The sequence below is a fragment of the Carex rostrata genome, chromosome 14 (assembly GCF_964058835.1).
Source record: "Carex rostrata chromosome 14, lpCarRost1.2, whole genome shotgun sequence".
Taxonomy (NCBI): domain Eukaryota; kingdom Viridiplantae; phylum Streptophyta; class Magnoliopsida; order Poales; family Cyperaceae; genus Carex; species Carex rostrata.
Genome location: NC_135931.1, coordinates 6,717,679 through 6,736,194, shown reverse-complemented (window position 1 = coordinate 6,736,194; position 18,516 = coordinate 6,717,679). Strand labels below are relative to the sequence as shown.

General features: G+C 36.3%; 2 protein-coding genes across 2 annotated transcripts; one reads left to right on the top strand and one right to left on the bottom strand.

Annotated features, from left to right (window-relative positions):
• Positions 1–1,285: 1,285 nt before the first annotated feature.
• On the bottom strand, positions 1,286–7,032 carry LOC144565770 (Calmodulin binding protein-like protein). Its single transcript, XM_078315593.1, has 7 exons — positions 6,738–7,032; positions 6,266–6,341; positions 5,964–6,016; positions 4,587–5,098; positions 3,914–4,074; positions 3,409–3,621; positions 1,286–2,041 (listed from the first exon to the last, which is right to left on the bottom strand). Exons 1-7 carry the CDS (start codon positions 6,827–6,829, stop codon positions 1,562–1,564), a joined length of 1,587 nt encoding a protein of 528 aa, XP_078171719.1. The 5' UTR covers positions 6,830–7,032; the 3' UTR covers positions 1,286–1,561.
• Positions 7,033–15,018: 7,986 nt separating this feature from the next.
• On the top strand, positions 15,019–17,960 carry PHOX2 (Octicosapeptide/Phox/Bem1p (PB1) domain-containing protein / tetratricopeptide repeat (TPR)-containing protein). Its single transcript, XM_078314687.1, has 2 exons — positions 15,019–15,426; positions 15,470–17,960. The coding sequence occupies exons 1-2, from the start codon at positions 15,315–15,317 to the stop codon at positions 17,680–17,682; spliced, it is 2,325 nt and encodes a 774-aa protein (XP_078170813.1). The 5' UTR covers positions 15,019–15,314; the 3' UTR covers positions 17,683–17,960.
• The last annotated feature ends 556 nt before the right edge of the window (positions 17,961–18,516 follow it).

Sequence of the window (18,516 nt, the reverse complement as noted above, 5' to 3'; positions counted from 1 at the left end):
CTAATAATGCTAACCATATTACGCTAGTGTAGATTGTAGGGGCCGAAGTCCTAAGTTCTATGTTCTTGATCCCGAATCACCAACCCTATGACCTAAGGTCTATGACACTACCTCTAAATAATATCTCCTAAGTCGTGTTCTGATACGTGGATCACTAACTTCCATGTGCTCCAATCTGAAGCCAACTATTTAGGTACATTCCATTCTGTCACACCCTGACAATAGAGTTGACAACCCGCTGCACTTGTCAGTGCAAGACAATTTCTAACTTATCATCTTACTAAATCATATATATACATATACATTACCAATAGCATAACTTACTTTTATTTGTGGCAAGTCCCGCAGTCTTCATGTTCGACATCATATTTTCTTATCTTGCGTTTTGTACCTTCTTTAACGTTGGGAACGATAGAACTCGAAGCTGGTCCACCGTTCAAAATCAGGACGATCGATTCACTTGAGGACAGCCCCAGGAAAAAAATCAACCAAGCAAGTTTCCTTCTCTGCCTTACTCATGTCTCGGCCACCTTTGAACTACCGACATCTCTTCTTTCTCACTATTTCCTTCTTTTCAGTTTTGTTGTTCTTCTTCCCTTTAATTTCTCCCCGATTATTTACCGGTGATCTCCATCTCTGTTTTTGTTTCTTTCGATATCTCAATTCTGTTCTTTTTTTGTGTCTCCTCCCGGAAATCAAATAATGCACCGAATAGGAAGGAATTAATATATTTTTTTAAACTAAAGCTTACAGAAATAATTAAGTGCCAATGAGTATCATTTTTAGTGAAGTTAGATGGGAGAACAAAATGGTTGGACACGTGTACCTTTATGCAAATTATTTTATATAAAAGATATTCACCTATTTCTCTTCTTACCTAATTAATAATTAGCTAGTTTGCACTAAATTATTTCGCTTTAGATATAAAACATGGCATCTTAATATATTTTTTTTATAATTACAAACTTTTAAGAAATATAAAATATACTAAAATGGAAGGAAACATGTATAATTACTCATGTGATTTTATAATTAACTAGCTTTCTTAATTAATAGAATATTACTTAATTATTTATATGTATTTATAAAACTACAAATAGATTAATTCTACTTTTAGAAATACAGAAGTTTGTAATTATACTACAAAATTTATATTGGTAATTTTTTTAACACACTTTATTTCAAGTCAAATAAAATTTTCATATTTTCAGAACTAATTTGGAGATAAATTGGAGTCAGGACCATCTTAGGAAAATATTCCGATTGGTCCTTTGACAACAAAAAATGACACCAACACTCTATTCTATTTTATATTTACCCTTTAACAAATTTGCCTACATCCAAAACAAACTGAAAACGCTGCATAATAGCGACATTATATACATCGAAAAAGAAAAGAAAACACTTGCAAACTCCTATAGCACCATCTGCAAGGATACTAGTCCACAAGGGTACAATCCAGCTTGGAAAATTTACAGAATGACCACTAAGAGTAAAGGCAAAACTCCTTTGGGAGTGGAGATATAACAGCAGACAAAAAACACCATTTTTCTTCTATAATTCAACACAATCTCTCTTTTCCCTTTTTCCTCCTGGCAATAACCCTCTTGATATAAAATATCCACCCCAACACAGAGGATAATCTGCGCCACCTGCCTTTGTATGCCGTCGTGTGGCTTATTTCTACCGGTGACCCCCAAAAGCCCCTCAGCGCAACCCCCAAATCAGACGTGTCATCCATGTAAGGCAGACAGCTCTCATGATAATATGCATTACTGTTACATTCGTCATACAATGGAGTATCTATAACACACGGTTCTTTAGTGACTCCAAGGGCAAACATGTCAGGTGACGGAATGTTCGAGTGGATTGGGTCAAATCGGTCAGAGTTTAATAGCATAGTGGAATTATTGTACGGCGGTGACATGGGGTTGTAGGGATTGCTTACCAAGGATTTGTTGCCTAAAAGTGTGGACATGTCGCATATTGCAAGATTTTCCCAATTTTTATAGGCCACTTCTGCAGTGGTATGTGCTTCAGCCTGCAAAACCACAAAGTATAGTAGTAAACAATTCAATTCAAGGGTGTTCATAAAAGACCATATATCACATATACGGTTTTGCAAACTGCAGCTTTATTTTACTATATACTGCACTCCAAACAAAATCCAACTTGCACCCAAATTTTTAGCACTTCCATAAGTGACGCAATTACATCTTGTAGTTCATAATTGAAAGTTCTTCAAAAAAGATATAGCATCATTAGGTGTCAATTTTGGCCCCTACTCTCACAAGTTATAGACACTGCTCTCCCAGTAGTCTTTGTACCCAGATAAGTCATCCAAGTGCCCAGTTCTGTAAATATTTTTTTTCCCCTGAATTTTTAACAGTTGTACAATTCTGTAATTATTTTGTTTTGCTGTTGTATTCTTTTTTTTTTTTGGCTTTATAAATTCTATTTTCCCTCCAACATTTTGTCATTGTTTTTTCAATACGTAATATGTGTTATGTATTTTCAGTTTGTATATTACATTAGTATATTCTTATTCACTGAAAACTAAAACTCTTTATGTTCATAATTTTAAATAACATATTTATATTATGAGTAGGGTTAAAATGCACCATTAGTTTTGTAATAATGCTCCACATCCTTCTCTATTTTCAAAGTCCGAACAGTCAATCCGAACCGCTGAACATGATCTTCATATTAAAATGTGCTTGGAGACCAAATTTCATATTTTTTGGAATATTTTTACTATTTTTTCAGATAGATCCAAAACAGTGATTTTGTACCTATCTAAAAAATATATATATAAAATTTGGTCTCTAAGCACATTTAATATGAAGATCATGTTGAGCAGTTCGGATCGACTATTCGGACTTTGGAAACGGAGATGAGGATGTGGAGCATGATTGGAGCACAAAACCAACGGTGCATATTAACCCTACTCTTATATTATAGTACGTATCAAAAAAATAAAAAATAAAAAGTATATATAAAAAAATATTGTATCCTTAGATTTTGAAAAAAATACCATATTGTTGTATCTGTATCACAAACAATACGATGCTCGTATCCATACCATGCAACATAGGGCTCCATTGATGGGCAAAATAGAAAAGAACAAATGAGTTAACTTGTCATTTGTTACTTGACTGAACATTCATTTAATTAGTTCATGCAACATGTACCCCAAATGTGATCAAAGTAATTCGCAAATGCTGAAATACTAGGTACCATTTGCAAATGCAGGGGAGTTCAAGAAGGCGATAATGATAGCTTTTGCATATATGATTATCTACAATAGACACTTGAAATTGGCACAGATCCGTTTGAAATAACCTGGTATATTGCATAAACATGTACATAATATTTGTGTAACAACCGAAGGAAGGGAAAAAAGCATACAGTTTCCTTTTCTGAGAGATCATCAATAGAGACAAACTGCCCTTGCTCAGAGATAACTCCTTTCAACTCTCCTACCACATTAAACACAACAGCTTGTTGTTTCTGGGACCCATCAGGGTGGCGGTACACGCACATCTGGTTTGCCAGGACACACGTGTGTGCGTGCTCTAGCACGGCCTCCCACATCTTTGTTGACATGCCATTGCCGAGTATCTGAGTAACTTACACAATTAAATTTACTGGATTAATGCTTCCCAGGGAGTATAACATAATCCATGTTACTTCCTGCGGATTACCAGTTCTAGAGGTTTTGGTATCTTCTTGGATGTTTTTTCCAAATGAAAACACATTCACAAGGTATTACCTAGTGTTCTTTAACATTCTTCTTTCATCCATAGTATGATTCGTTGATAGTTTCTATTTTATTTTCATGCACTCTGAAACACTACTACAATGTTGATATATATTAAAAAAAAAATGAGAGCAAAAGTTAAAGGAGAGACACCTTTCTGAGCCTTGCAGGGTCACGATTCAATAAAATAAGAAAATCTTTTACAGTTTTTATGTTTTGTTTGTTCAAGCGCTTGTGGAATGCGCCCTCCTTCCCTATCTTCTCCAGCCGCCAAACCTCATCATCAAGTACTGGGGGATGATGCTTTTTGTACACTGCACAAGACATTATGTTTATTTCTCACGATTATGGTATGTATTAATCTAAATGACCTCTGTAACTATAGCTCTTTTTCTGATTGATCAGTTACTTAAAAACGAAGATTAAAGTGAGACTTGCATGTAACGACCTAATGCCATACTCATATGTTACCAGTTAAAGCTTGAACTGCAATAACTATCTTTTTTTTAAAATAAAAAATAAAAACTATACAAACCCACCTAAGATACATAAGCAAGCATAAATCCAAGTTTTGCCTCAAGTAAATCTCAATTTAATTCTTTTTTGCCTTATCTTAAACCCAAGAATATGGAATCATGCAAAAAAGAATCAAAAGGCCCAAGCCAACACTGACAGCATAATGGTCAGTGCATGACAGCATATTGGCCAGGGCCTCACAATGGTACCAAATCTGTTATGTTAATAATCCTGTTTCCAAATGTAGACAATTTTTTTTAAAAATTATTAACAAACAACATTTTAATTGTTAAAAGTACCAAACACTCACATTCACCGCGGTGGTCCTTGACCACAAAAGGCTCCGTTACTGCCTCCTTAATACGAAGCCCACTTAAGTATCCATCTTCAGCCAGTGCACCTAGCCTAAATCTCCTACTCCGTGTCCAGCTCGAGTTATCAGTAAAAGACAACTCGCCTACAGATCCCAACCCCTGCATCAGTTCGACAAAAACATCTCCACTCAGCAACGGCCGTCTCCCTTCCCTTTCTCTCACTACATAACTCCTAAATTCTTCTAGTGTCCAGTTCGAGTCCTTATCATTAAGGTCGAAATCTCCTTCCAAAACCACAATCTCGACCTTCAAGGATGATTCAAGGTTACATGACCTTATGCCGGTAGAGCTGTCGACTAGGCTGATAGTGAGAGGGGAGGATTTCTCAGCCTCGATTTTTGCACCAGTAAAAATAGGGAGGGAAAGCTTGGTTGTGAATCGGAGCTGAAGAAATTGGGATGGAGATGGACAAGGGGATGGTGATGGACATATATCTCTTTCACTTTGTCTGGGAAATAAAATAAAATAAACGTATTGTAAAATGTATCCAATAAGAAGAGCACCAGCAGATGCTACCAGTACGGGTCATTTTTCCCTTTTTTAAAAAACAACCAGGCCATAAGGAACCATAGTCAACCAACATATAAGATACTATCAACAAACAGGATTAATAAACCTATATTGGCACAGTTCTGTGTGATTCTGTATCAGTAGGGTTGCTTAAGAATCATATATATCTGATGCAACCTTTATCCTTGTGCATGCAACTTACTTTAAAATCCACATACAACCATACAGGTATAAATTTGAGTATCCACAATGACATAGATGTGAGATACATGTTCATGAATGAGGATGCAAAATACAGCTGACATTTAATCCCGGAAATCCAAATTATTCCTCAAAAGCCTTGACCATCAACTCTACTATGTCCCATTATTGCTTTCAAGGAAAGGACTAGAGAAAGAAATATGTGTCCATGGCAATCAATCTAGGTTTCTTACAGAAGAGGAAGCAACACTCCCCACTGCTATGTGTGACCTTCGGATAAGATAACATAACTACAGTTACACCTTCATTTTATATGTGTATTAAATATTTATTATATTCATACTCACATAAAAATTTCACTTTGCACGCATCAGCTACCAAAAGTATTGTAAGGATCTAAAACTGATTTGCATGTATCTATAACCAAAGGAATGATAAATTCCAATTTGCTTGTATCTATAACCGAAAGGATGGTAAATCTACAAGATTGTAAGGATCTCTGCGTGCAACTCTATTTTCATCCTAGCATTTTCATGCAATTAGAAGGTCCCTTAAAAAGGCTAGGATATTTTACATTCTACATAACAAGGATAGAATCCTACCTGGCAACTGCAGTGAAGTGATTTGCAAGGGCCTGTTCAACCTCTTCCTTCACCTAACAGGAAAATTCAAATGAAATAAATTCTGCCTAACAGACATCAAAGTTGCAAGCATTGATCAATTAGAAAGACAAAAGAAAAAAAAGCTGACTCAGTTTGTTGGTTTTTTAGTAATAAATTTTGACTTTTTGAACTGATTTTACCATTTCTGAATGTGTGTAGCCTTTGGAGGTACTCTTGAAACTGTAACAAACTAATAACATATGCTATAATGGTAAATACACATAGGATGTAATGAGACTTACTACTCTTCGAAGTAGTGGTTCCAAAGCAAGCTGAAACTTATTGATATTTTCAGCTCTAATAACATCACGTACAACCCTGAAGATCACGCATAATTTTAGGATGATATTAGCAACATAAATAACAACAATTAAATTACTACACCAGCAGTTGTTCTATTCAGCAGTCATGCCAGTAAGTCCTATGCAGCCTTAAGTATTGGAATTGCATAGTTGGGCTGTTTTTTCCATTCAGCTCAATTTGGTTTCTATGACAAAACTAGGGTTTAACAGAAGAGACAGTAAGATTCCGTTACAGTTGGGCACAAGTTGGTAAAATGCGGAGAATGACCCAAATCAGCACGGTAATAAAAATCTGGTACGGTGATCCAATTCATTCACAATAACGTTATTGTGTAGATTATTCTCTAAGTTTCTGAATAAAAGTAACATCATCGACTAAAAAAGAAGGTAGAAAACCGAAGATATCACCAACCGCTTAAAAGCTGGAGGCTTTTGGCGCTTCTCCTCTTGAAAGACCTCATCTGATCTCTCCTTCCCCTCGTCTGGCAGTCTCTTCTGTGACATCTCTCTTCCTCCCGGAAAGGGATGTAGACTGAGAATTTAAGAACTAAATAAAGCTATTGAAAGGAGAAACTAGATGTGAGCATAACAGGACAAGTTAGTATTGGATCGAGCTGCTATACGGTAACAACGGCTCGTTCTCTGCAGACATCGAAGTAAAATTCTGCTCTTCTTTCCTTTTGGCATACTTCAATCGAGAATTTCGAGATCAAGAGAAACTAGTCGGTACAGCCGTCACACTGCACAAGTACAGACCGACCAACTTCCATGTGGGACCGAATTGGTTCATCTTTTTGTCTAGGCACGTTTGTTCTACGCCGATTTGCACGAAGATTAAAGGGCTGAAAACGGATCGGATATTAGAACTATATCCGCATCCGTTTTTATTTTTCGCGCACAAATATGAATCATATATTACGCGGATCAAATATTTACTAAAAAAATATTAAAAATTTTATTATATTTATCTAATTATAATAAAAGGTTAGTTAAGATTAAAGTGTTATCAATTTGTTTTTGTGATTTTAAAGTCAAATAGTTTGAAGTGCTTAACGTATTCTCTGTATTAAAATATACATGGAGACCAATTTTTATATTTTTCTGAATTTTTCTTTACTATTTTTATGAATTTCTAAAAATCACTATTTTTATAATAACAAAATAAAAATAACTTTGAAAAACAATTTTACTATTATGAAAATACTGATTTTTAAAAATTCATAAAAAATTTAAAAGAAAATGTAAAATTTGGTCTTCAAATACATTTTATTATGGATAACATGTTGAGCGCTTCAGATCGACTATTTGAATTTTAAAAATTACAAAAACCAATTTGAAAGTATTAAGATTTTGATCATATCATTTTGATCTTAAGTTCTTAATCAATCTCATTATAATGATGAATAACATATTTTTTTCATAAATATATATTAAATTATATTATATATATCTATTATTCGCATATAAATAATTAAAACTTAAAACTTAAAACCATATTCATATTTATGCACATATATTCGAATGTCCATGATAATTAATTTTTGAATGTCCATAAAATTAATTTTGAATACGGATTGAATATTGTCCGTCTTGTTGTCATCTCCCGAGACGAAGAACCTCTTTAAGGGCTGATTTGTTAATTTAGGTCAATCTGGATTTTGGATCCATCTGGAACATTGACCTGTTTATACGGAGGGTTTCCGGTGTACCGAAAAAGTTAGACCTAGTTCAGCATATAAATTAAAAAAATTTGTTCATCTGTGATTTCTTCTCCTCAGATTCAACGGACATGATTCTGACGTGCTGTCTGACGAACTAGTGTGGGGCCCAGGGAAGCGCGTCCAAGCCGCGTATCGCATATTCCAAATCCCGACCGTACAATAGAATGATGCTATTAGCATCCGTCCGTTTATCGTCAGCAGATTTTTTTATTTGTAGCTTTAGAGAAACAAAAAAATTAAAAATTCCGGAAAATTTAAGGAACGCAAAGATGTCATTTTCACCGCAGACGGCTCAAATTTTTTTTTTTATTATAAACATGCTTTTAGTTCAGAGGGTAGAAATAAAAAAATATATATACTTTTAAAACAGATAATTTTTCAAATTAGATGTTTAATTATTTGCCTAATTTGTTTTGTCACTGATTAAATTCTCTAATAATTGAAGACTATTGAGTATAATTGGTGATACAATAGTAATTATGAAAATATTTAGTTGCTTAGTACAAGATATGAACAATGTCTTATGATTTTTATAGGTATGATGATAAATTTATTATATATATTATATTTATAATGTTAAATTTAACGTTTATCTTATTTTCCTGTATGTCAGAAATATCGAGATAATTTATTATCAAGAGATCACTTCCATTTAGATTAAATCAAACTTAATTAGTACAAAAAAATGTTTTATGAAATAATAATTCATAGTATAACAAAACATGTCTAAACTATATCAATTGCGATTAAAATTTGACTCAAGAATATCATTCACAAATTATTTACAGATAACATTTTGATTTGAAAATAAGTATTCCTGCAAATAATATTATTTACAATCAATGTCGTTAATTTTTTATTAGAATTCGAAACAACTAAACAGAATAAAATTATAAAAAAGGGAATGTGAACATAATAGAGTAGAAATCACTAACAACTATTTCCTTCAAAGGTAAATGTCCTCCTCCACAGTAGCTATTGTTCATAGTACAACTTTGTGTTTATATTTTCTCACAACATATATTTTTTTTTTGTAATAATTTTCAATCGTTTTTAGAACCTCTAAGTACATAAACAACCAAACAAACTTTTTTTTTTTGAAAAATAGTGGTATTTTACCACTGATTTCATTGAAATCAAGAACCATAGCATATTTGACCTAGTACTTAAAATTGGTACCAAATCAAATACGACAAAGTCTGTACATCTGTTCAAAACATAAGAAAAAATAATAGAAAAAAAAAAAAAAAAACTTCCATGTCCACAACACAAAAAGACAACAATCATAGGAAAACACAAAAACATCATAATATGCATAAAACTAAGTACTGCAGATCTAATAAGTCTTCATCATCTTTGTCGCCATACATTGGAGATGGGGGGTTGCCATCCCCAGAACCCTGCACTAGAAGGTCCAAAGCTTGGGTCGGTTCTGGACTTCTGTCCACTTCCAACAGAAAGAGATCTAGGAGATCCTTAATATCAAAAGGCATTATAAAATTTAATTTAAGAAAAAAATCATCACCTCTAGATTTACACCAAAATTGAGTTAAAGAAATAATCTTATTACCTATAACCTTAATAGAACAAGGGGTACTATCATTAAAACATAATCTATTTCGTTCTAACCAAATTATCCATAGGACAGTCCCTCTTAATAATTCAACTAATAATCTATTCTTAAAAGGAATAGAAGCATCTATCAACCATAAATCTTCTAAAGTATAACAATTATAACTAAAGTTATTATGCTCGGCTATCCAGTTTCATATTAAGCTAATGTAAGAACATTGAACAAAAAGATGTTTTGTACTTTCTATTTGGTCACATAATACACATTTTGTATCGCCTTGCCAACCTTTATTTACTAAGTTAGTCTTAGTCAAAATCTTGTCTTTTCGGACAAGCCATACAAATATTTTAATTTTTAATGGAACAACCACCAACTAACTGATTTCATTTTCCATTTGAGTAATTGATAATTAAGTTTTCCATAAAATGATTTGTATGGTTGTATTGCTTTAGTTTTTAGGGAAAGTCAACTTAGTTTGTTTATAGGGAAAATAGTTAGATTATATATTAATCAAGATTATAAGTTGAGAACTTGGGATGAATTAGAACTTTCTTCGACAAATTGCTTCTACTCAACGAGGACGTCGTTCGTTACAAAACTCTATTACACATTATCTTAATTTCGCAACAATAAAAAATATATCTATAAATGAATTAAACATATATACCAAAGCAGCGGATAGTTTCGACCCCATTATTTAAGAAAGAAAGAATTATGGTCATGGTGAAAAAAATAATCATGTCGTTATCGGATTTGTCATGACACTTTACATTACGTTTTTTTTTTTGAAAAATAGGCTAAAAAGCCATTCCATTATATAAAATGTCTTACACAGAAAAGCAACAAGGCACTACAACCATGAATCAGAACATCAAAAGAAGAGAGCAGTACTAACAATTTGTACCAGAGATAATAAACTTTGCAGGAAAGCACACGCCATGCTTATTACAGACAAACAAAAGCAAGCAGTAACTAGGAAAAAAAAAAAAAAAACCAAAACAATGGAACCAAGCATCCATAGTGCTAATTGGCAAGCAACAGCGGTACCAATGGATCCCTGGTACCACCGGCCATCTCAAGAGCAGCAACATCTTTACATTACGTATGTTGGTCATGAGAAGTGACCTGCGTGTCAAATGACGTGTCTATTAACACGACATATTTTTCTTGAAAATGACACATTGCGTCAAATTACACAAACTGATCTGATCACGTTACATCACGTATAAACACATAGATTTGTCTTGACAAAGAAATATCACAGCACAACAACTATGCTATATTGTATGTTTAGAAGGTTCAGATTTTTCAACATTGTTTGGTTATAACTCTTCGCACTTTTTTATACATTTTGTGGCATTTTCTCTTATTTTTTCGATGGACTGATTTATAATATATATAAAAAAATATTAAACGTGAAGCAGGTCTAAGTGTGATTCATTATATTGTAACCACATGTGATGTTTTGTGACTATCTTTTATTATTTTAATCATGTAACGTAACATTATAATAAGCATAGCAAAAATGATATTGTCTCTCTACACTCTACAGGAAGGTAAGTATATTTTAGGGAAAATTTCTGGTATACCCATCTAAAATTCTGAAATAGCCAATATCCCCATGAAAAGATCATAATAGCTAATATCCCCATAAAAATTTAACATCCTTACTCTTATCCCCATTTAATTATTTTAAAAACTGCACTGACCAAAATGTCCTTAATTTTTAACTGGAGCGTCCATTACTTCACTAGACTCTTCTTTCTCGTGGAAACAACTCAAACAAGTCAAGTTGATATCTTGGCATCTTGCCAGAAACACTATCGATCAATCCTTTTATAAGAATTTGCAAACCAAATATTTCCTACTTCTCATTCCTCCCTCTACTGCTTAGTCTCTCTCTCTTTCTGTCTCGAGCGGCATCTCCATTTCCTCTACTTGTCTCTCTCTTTATCTTCCATGTAAAGGATGTTCAATAAAATTTTAAAGGAAAAACAACTGTGATCGCAATGCTGTAACCATAATTTTGAAATTATAGATTTATTTCGAAACATCTAGTCTTTATTAGCTCAATTTATCCACAATTTCTGATTAGCACTAACTGTATGACGGCATGGATGCACTATTAAGAATGCGGACCAATGCCCAAGAAATTATCAGACCTTGACTCCTTGAGTTGAAAATTGGTCAATGGCTAAAGGTAATTATTTTTATCAATATATAGGAAGTTGAAATTTTCTATTTTTTTTTTTAAATTACCAGTATCTTTTTAGCAAAGCGGTTCTTGCACAATTCTTATTTGTTTTGTTAATTTTCTTTTGAAAGAGAACTTGTGAAACATCATCGAGATAATAGTCTCTAAAGATGTGCTGAGTAGATGATTTTAGAAAGTACGTCATGCTCGATATTCTCTACTCTTCCTGATCATCTAACTTTTTAGTTATCTTATCGAGTGCGTTAATATTTTCTGGAGTCATGCTAGCAACAGATATAACAATCATTTTTGATATAGAGGAAATAGAGCCCCAGTTGGGTATTTCTCCAAGGAGTTCATGCAGGCACTTCTCCAAAAGAAGTCCGTACAGGCACTTCTCCAAGGAAGAAAAAGGCTAGAGAGCCAAATATCTGTGAAACTGAAGGTTTAGAAGTGGTGAAAGATTAAATTAAACCAAAATCGAGTTTGATTCGTCTGTACAAATGACTGAATCAGTAAAGGAAGCTGGCTCTACAAAGAGGTGGAGAAAGATGACCATTATGTTTAGAGAAGCACCGCAAAGTGATAAAAATGTCATGCCGCACTTGATTAATGGGTCTGAAACGGTTGCAATTTGGCATGACTAAGGTGTCTCCGAGATATCAAATTTACTTGTTTTCACGGGAAAGAAGAATCTAGTGAAGTAATGGACGCTCCAGTTAAAAATTAAGGGCATTTTGGTCAGTGCAGTTTTTAAAATAATTAAATGGGAATAGAAGTAAGGATGTTAAATTTTTATGGAGATATTGGCTATTATGATCTTTTCATGGGGATATTGACTATTTCAAAAATTTAGATGGGTACATCAGAAATTTTCCCTATATTTTATTGCCTCCCTCTTCATGTAGATAAGTATATTTTTAAAAGATACCGTCGGCAGCGAGTATGGATCCTCTTCCTATCCGTTATCGGCCCACGGGCTTAAACTAGAAACAGAGAGATGATTAAAAGAAGTTGTAACAGGCCCGGTTTCTCACGATCAGCGACATTTACTTCGCACAGAGAAAAGAGAGGTTTAGACGGCGGGGAAAACATGGCGGGGAGAGTACTTGACGTGGCATTCAAGGCATTGACGGCGGGGCTGGGGGTTGCGACGATCTATCTAACAGTTACCTTCTCCGTTAATGTCTATCGTGGATTCACCTGGCACTCAGCTCAATCCGTAATTTCTCAAACTCATCTCTCTTTTTTTAATATTAGATTTGGACTTTTAACCAGTATTACATATTTCAATATAATTTATCATTGTTCATTTTTCTGTTAAGTGGGGTTTTATGTATCATTTAATACTTTCACCAGGCTTTATCATTGTTCATTTTTCTTATTTTTTTAGTTTATTGAAAAAAAAAAAAATCTGTATTAAAGGTGTTTGTTAGGATTTATGTGATGTAAGGATGTTTGGGATCTTTAAAAGGAGTTGAAAAATGTAGTGGTTTTGTTCTTTAATAAAAAAACCGTGAAAACTAATTATTTCAAAGAAAACAAAAGGAAAAAGAGACTAAAAGTTAACCTAGGTAGACAGGATATCAGTATGTGACTCCAGAGACACCAGTGGGTAGGTTCAGTCAAATTCCTGTTGCTCCTTTTCATTGAGGGGGTTTTGGGTTGGGAAGGTACGTGTCTTGGGTCATTTGGGTCAGGGATTTATGTCAATTTGGGTTTTATGATCTGACTCTTAACAAAATATATCATTGCATTCTGCTTAAACTTTTCATGGGTCACATCAGGACCTACGTTGGGTTGAGTGTGTTTAGGGGTAATCGGTGGGTTAGGTGGGCTGACTGGTCAGCTCGGTCTGCTAACTCCAACTTGGGTCCAGTCGGATTTTGTTTAGTACTGGTCGTTGTATCCAGTCAGCACAGGTCAGATTTTATAAAAATCTGATATTGTTGTTGGGGTTGGGGGGGGCGGGGGGGGGGGGGGGGGGGGGGGGGGGTGGTTGTTAATTGGGTCAGATTTCGCCACCACCAAGTGACTCGATATATGAGTTCAGTCTTTCAGGATTGCGGTTAAAATAGTAAATCTGATCATTTTCTTTTTTATTTTCCAATCATTTTAGTGATAAGTTCTTTTAATTCGGCTAATCTTTCTGTTCGCAACAATTTTATCTATCTTCAGCTTCACATTAGCGTGTGGGTGTCCATCTCATGTGTTTCAACTATGTTTTAAAATAAATTTCAACTAAGACTTGATTGGTGGCACAGTAGGTGCTGTTGTGAGTTTTTTTTTTTTATTGTCTGGTGGTACTGGTATAAAATGTTATTGGTGCTTTAGCTACATAATCATAATGCTCTCTTTGTAACATGAAATTACATGTGGATGTTATATGTTTGTGTACTTTCTGAAATATCTCCATATTGCAAGTTTGTAACTAATGTGTTCTGATTTTCCTTATTTAATGCCAGAAGTTGGAGAAAGAAAATCCAGAAGAATGAGAAGCTAGGAAGCTATTCGATTACCTGTTGAATTTGCCTAGCTATGAAATAATTTGATCAGAACCATTATAGCGATATTATCCCATCTTTCTTCCATTTGCTATGATGCTTTGTAGAAATTTTTTCTTATACAATTTTGGTTGCAGTTTCTGTTAATGTTGGATACAGCTTCTGTACAGTTGTTTTTGTGGTTGGTACTGGCCAGTTGCATATATATTTGGTAGCTTACCAAATTTTTTCCTCATTAACCGATTAACTTCACCAAACCACTGATTATTGGAGCAAATGGTTATGCTAAGAACGATTTGTAATTAAGACAACACTCCAAGGCTACTAACTGAAAAGGTTGGATTGGAATGGTTTCAGACTGCTGCAATTTCAAATTGCATTTATTTAAACAGTGAAGGATAAAAAAATGTGTTAGCTATTGACCTATTGTTGCCAAAGAGATGCCTAGAAGAAAACTGTAAACAAAATAAACAAACGATCTCTAATTATGGACAAAATACCACAATATAGACTTCTAAATTCAATAACAAATTAAACTTTTTAACTTCCCAGACAAACTAAGTCCTGGTGCGTTACTTTTTGCAAGCAACTTGGTGATGGTTATCCGCAACATTGATAATATAATAACAATAATAATCCCTGATTATGGACGCACCGAACCCGTGATATACCATGACATCAAATTGCTGGAACGATGACAAATTGGCCACCAGTCACCAGACATTCAGGTACAAGTACAACGCCTCAGAGCAGCAGGAACAACGAATGTTACATAGCTCCAGAGTTCAGACCGACCCGAACCCGATATGTCCACCGATACCTGGAGCCGTTGATCGGACGTTCTAGACTCTTCCATCTCATCATCTAACGGGCATAGCACAATCTGACGTGTATTAGGGTTCCTCATCCGCCTCCACGCTTTCTCTTCGCGCATTGCATCGATCGCCTTAAACCTCCTGTTAATTCCCATTCGATCCCCACGCTACCTCCTTCAACAATGGGAAAATCCGGCGGCCGAAAGAAGAAAAACCACTCCGCCCCCGCCGCCGTAGCGTCCACTCCCTCCTCTTCCCCCCTCCCCACCTCCACTCCCTCCCCCTCCCCCCCGCCCCACCTCCGCCCCCTCCCCCGCCCCGAGCCAAACCACCTCCGCCTCCCCTCCCCACGCTAACGGCTCCCTCGACTCCTCTCTTCTCCTCCGCCGCGCTCACGAGCTCAAAGAACAAGGTAACCGTCTCTTCCAATCCAAGGATTACACTGCTGCTCTCCACCACTACGACCTCGCTTTGAAACTCACTCCACGCCACCACCCCGACCGCGCCGTATTCCACTCCAACCGAGCCGCCTGCCTCATGCAGATCCGCCCTGTAGACCATGAACTTGTCGCCACCGAGTGCTCCCTTGCCCTCGAAGCTCAGCCCCACTTCCCGCGGGCCCTCCTCCGTCGGGCCCGAGCCCTTGAGTCTCTCAAAAGGTATGACCTTGCACTGAAGGATGTGCAAATGCTTCTAACTATTGATTCGGAGAATAAGGATGCGCTAGAGCTGGCACGCAGATTGCGTACAGCTGTTGCGCCTGCAACCGGTGGTGTTGTTGACCATGGCACCAGCCGGCCTTCTCCTGCTGCTCTTGGGGCCTCAGCTGTTGTGGCTGGACTCGGTCCTTCACTTCCCTCTAGACCAATACCAAAGAAACAAGCTGCTGCAAATGCTAATAAATCTAGCATCAGTGTTGGTGGTGGCGGCGGTGCTGCTGCTGCTGCTGTTGGCTCAGTTTCTCCTTTGATCACTAATTCTCAGCCCAAACCGATTGCTTCTAATGTTGCAGCACCAACAAAGGAGATTTTACCTACTCGGGAGACTTTGAAGCCAGTGGAACCAAGTGGAAAGAAGAAGAAGATGAAGGTGGATAATGTAGGGCCAGTTCGTCAGAGGCCGCTGAAGCTGGTGTACGACCATGATATACGGCTGGCTCAGATGCCAGAAAAATGTAGCTTCAAGGTGTTGAGAGATATTGTGGCGAAGAGGTTTCCTTCATCAAAATCTGTGCTGATCAAGTACAAGGATTCTGATGGGGATCTGGTTACCGTTACTGATACACAGGAGCTGCGGCTGGCAGAATCATATCTCGACCAGCCTGTACAGATGGAGGCTGAGAAAACAGAAATGGGACTTTCCTTGATGAGACTACATATTGTAGAAGTCAATCCTGAGCAAGAGCCTACAATCATAGAGGAAGATCACGCCGAAGAAGAAGAAGAGGAAGAAGAGGAAGTGGAGAAAGAGGAAGAACCGGAGGAGAAAGGAGAGCCATTCCAGAAAATTGGGAGTTTAGAAGAGCTAACGACCAATGAAAAAGAAAAGGCTTTGGTTAAGGATGGAAAGAAGGGATGCGGCCATGCCGAGTGCAAAGAAGTCGAGATGGATGACTGGCTCCTCCAATTTGCTGAGCTATTTCGCACGCAAGTTGGCATTGACCCGGATGCTCATGTGGACTTGCATGAGCTCGGCATGGAGCTATGCTCTGAGGCTCTTGAAAACACGGTAACTAGCGAAGAGGCACAAGCCTTGTTTGAAATGGCTGCAGCCAAGTTCCAAGAGGTTGCAGCGCTAGCACTTTTCAACTGGGGCAATGTGCACATGTGTGCTGCGAGGAAAAGAATCCCACTTGATGAAAATGCCCCAAAGGAGGCCATGTCAACCCAACTTCGTACTGCGTATGACTGGGTACGGGAGCGGTTTGCACTTGCTGGGTCAAAGTATGAGGCAGCATTGAACATTAAGCCTGATTTTTATGAAGGGTTGCTTGCCCTGGGGCAACAGAATTTTGAAATGGCAAAGCTCCATTGGTCATTTGCTGTTGCTGACAAGGTTGATTTAGCAAGTTGGGATAGTTCAGAAACTATTGATTTGTTTGATAGCGCTGAAAAGAAGATGCGTGAGGCAACTGAAATGTGGGAGAAAGCCGAAGAGAAGAGGATGCAAGAGATTAAAGACCCACTTATAAGTAAAAAGGAGGAGGTATTGAAGAAAAAGAGAGAAGGGATGGAGGTGACAGCAGAAGAGGCAGCCGAACAAGCGGCTGTGATGCAGCAACAGATTCATTTGTTTTGGGGAAATTTGTTGTTTGAGAGATCTCAGGTGGAGTATAAATTAGGGTTTGATGGGTGGAAGAGGAATCTTGACTCAGCAGTGGAGAGGTTTAAGATGGCTGGAGCATCAGAAGAGGATATTAATGTGGTTTTGAAGAATCATGGTTCAAATGCTGATGTGGATGCTGTGGAGTCAGAGGAAAAGACTCTGGGGATACCGGGTTCGAATGAGGCTGGTGCGAATGATGAAGACAAGCATGTGGTGGAGAGCTAGGGTTTAGTCCTTGTGAGGATTCTGGGTGCAAATTGGGGTTGGAAGTACTGCAAGATGTGTGGTGGTTTGAATCAGGGCTCTGGTTCTGGACATGAAACAACAGAGATGTATGGTTTTGGTATTCTTGAAGACTTGAAAAGTGTTGGTAATCAACTCCTTTTAGTGTTAGAATGCACGCAAATTTTGCCTCAAAAACTTGATTTATTATGTTTTTAGTGGAAATTAGTTGTATCTTTCTTTCCTTGATAAATAAGAGATTAATTATGATTGTTCAACGTAATTATGGTGGCATAGTATTTCATTATAAAGAGTTATGACATTATCTTTTGACATATTCTCAATCCAACGTAATTAATGTATGGTTTCAGGTTTTCTTAATTACTAAAATCATTTTGCTTAATTTTGAAATTAATTTTGGAATTCATCAGCTTTGTTTCACGTTTTCTTAATTATTAAAATCATTTTACTGGAATCAAGTTAATTCTGTTTAGTGATTTAACTGTTGGCCATCAAAATGAATTCTTTCAAGAGTTGACCATCTCAATGATTTCGTTTAAAAAAAAGGGAGGGAGGCGCGGAAGGAAACAAAAATAAAAAAATCGCGTCAGAAAAAAATATCGCAGGGAGGGGGTGACATGGCAAATAAGAAACTCTAATTTTAGATTTTAGTTAGGGATGTGAGAGTTTAAAAATTTTCATATGTAAATTTTTTAAAAATTAGTTAATAGTTATTTAGAAACTCTAAGAGAGTTTCAGAGATGTAGGTGCTCTCATGACATTATTGCTGTAAACATAATTTTTTGTAACATGATATTCAGCTACATATTATGTAAA

Coding starts and splice junctions, on each gene's coding strand:
- LOC144565770 (XM_078315593.1), bottom strand. CDS start 6,829: ATGTCACAGAAGAGACTGCCAGACGAGGGGAAGGAGAGATCAGATGAG. Junction 5,099..5,963: donor CACTTCACTGCAGTTGCCAG/GTAGGATTCTAT, acceptor TTTATTTCCCAG/ACAAAGTGAAAGAGATATAT. Junction 2,042..3,408: donor ATCTCTCAGAAAAGGAAACT/GTATGCTTTTTT, acceptor GTGGTTTTGCAG/GCTGAAGCACATACCACTGC.
- PHOX2 (XM_078314687.1), top strand. CDS start 15,315: ATGGGAAAATCCGGCGGCCGAAAGAAGAAAAACCACTCCGCCCCCGCC. Junction 15,427..15,469: donor TCCCTCCCCCTCCCCCCCGC/CCCACCTCCGCC, acceptor AAACCACCTCCG/CCTCCCCTCCCCACGCTAAC.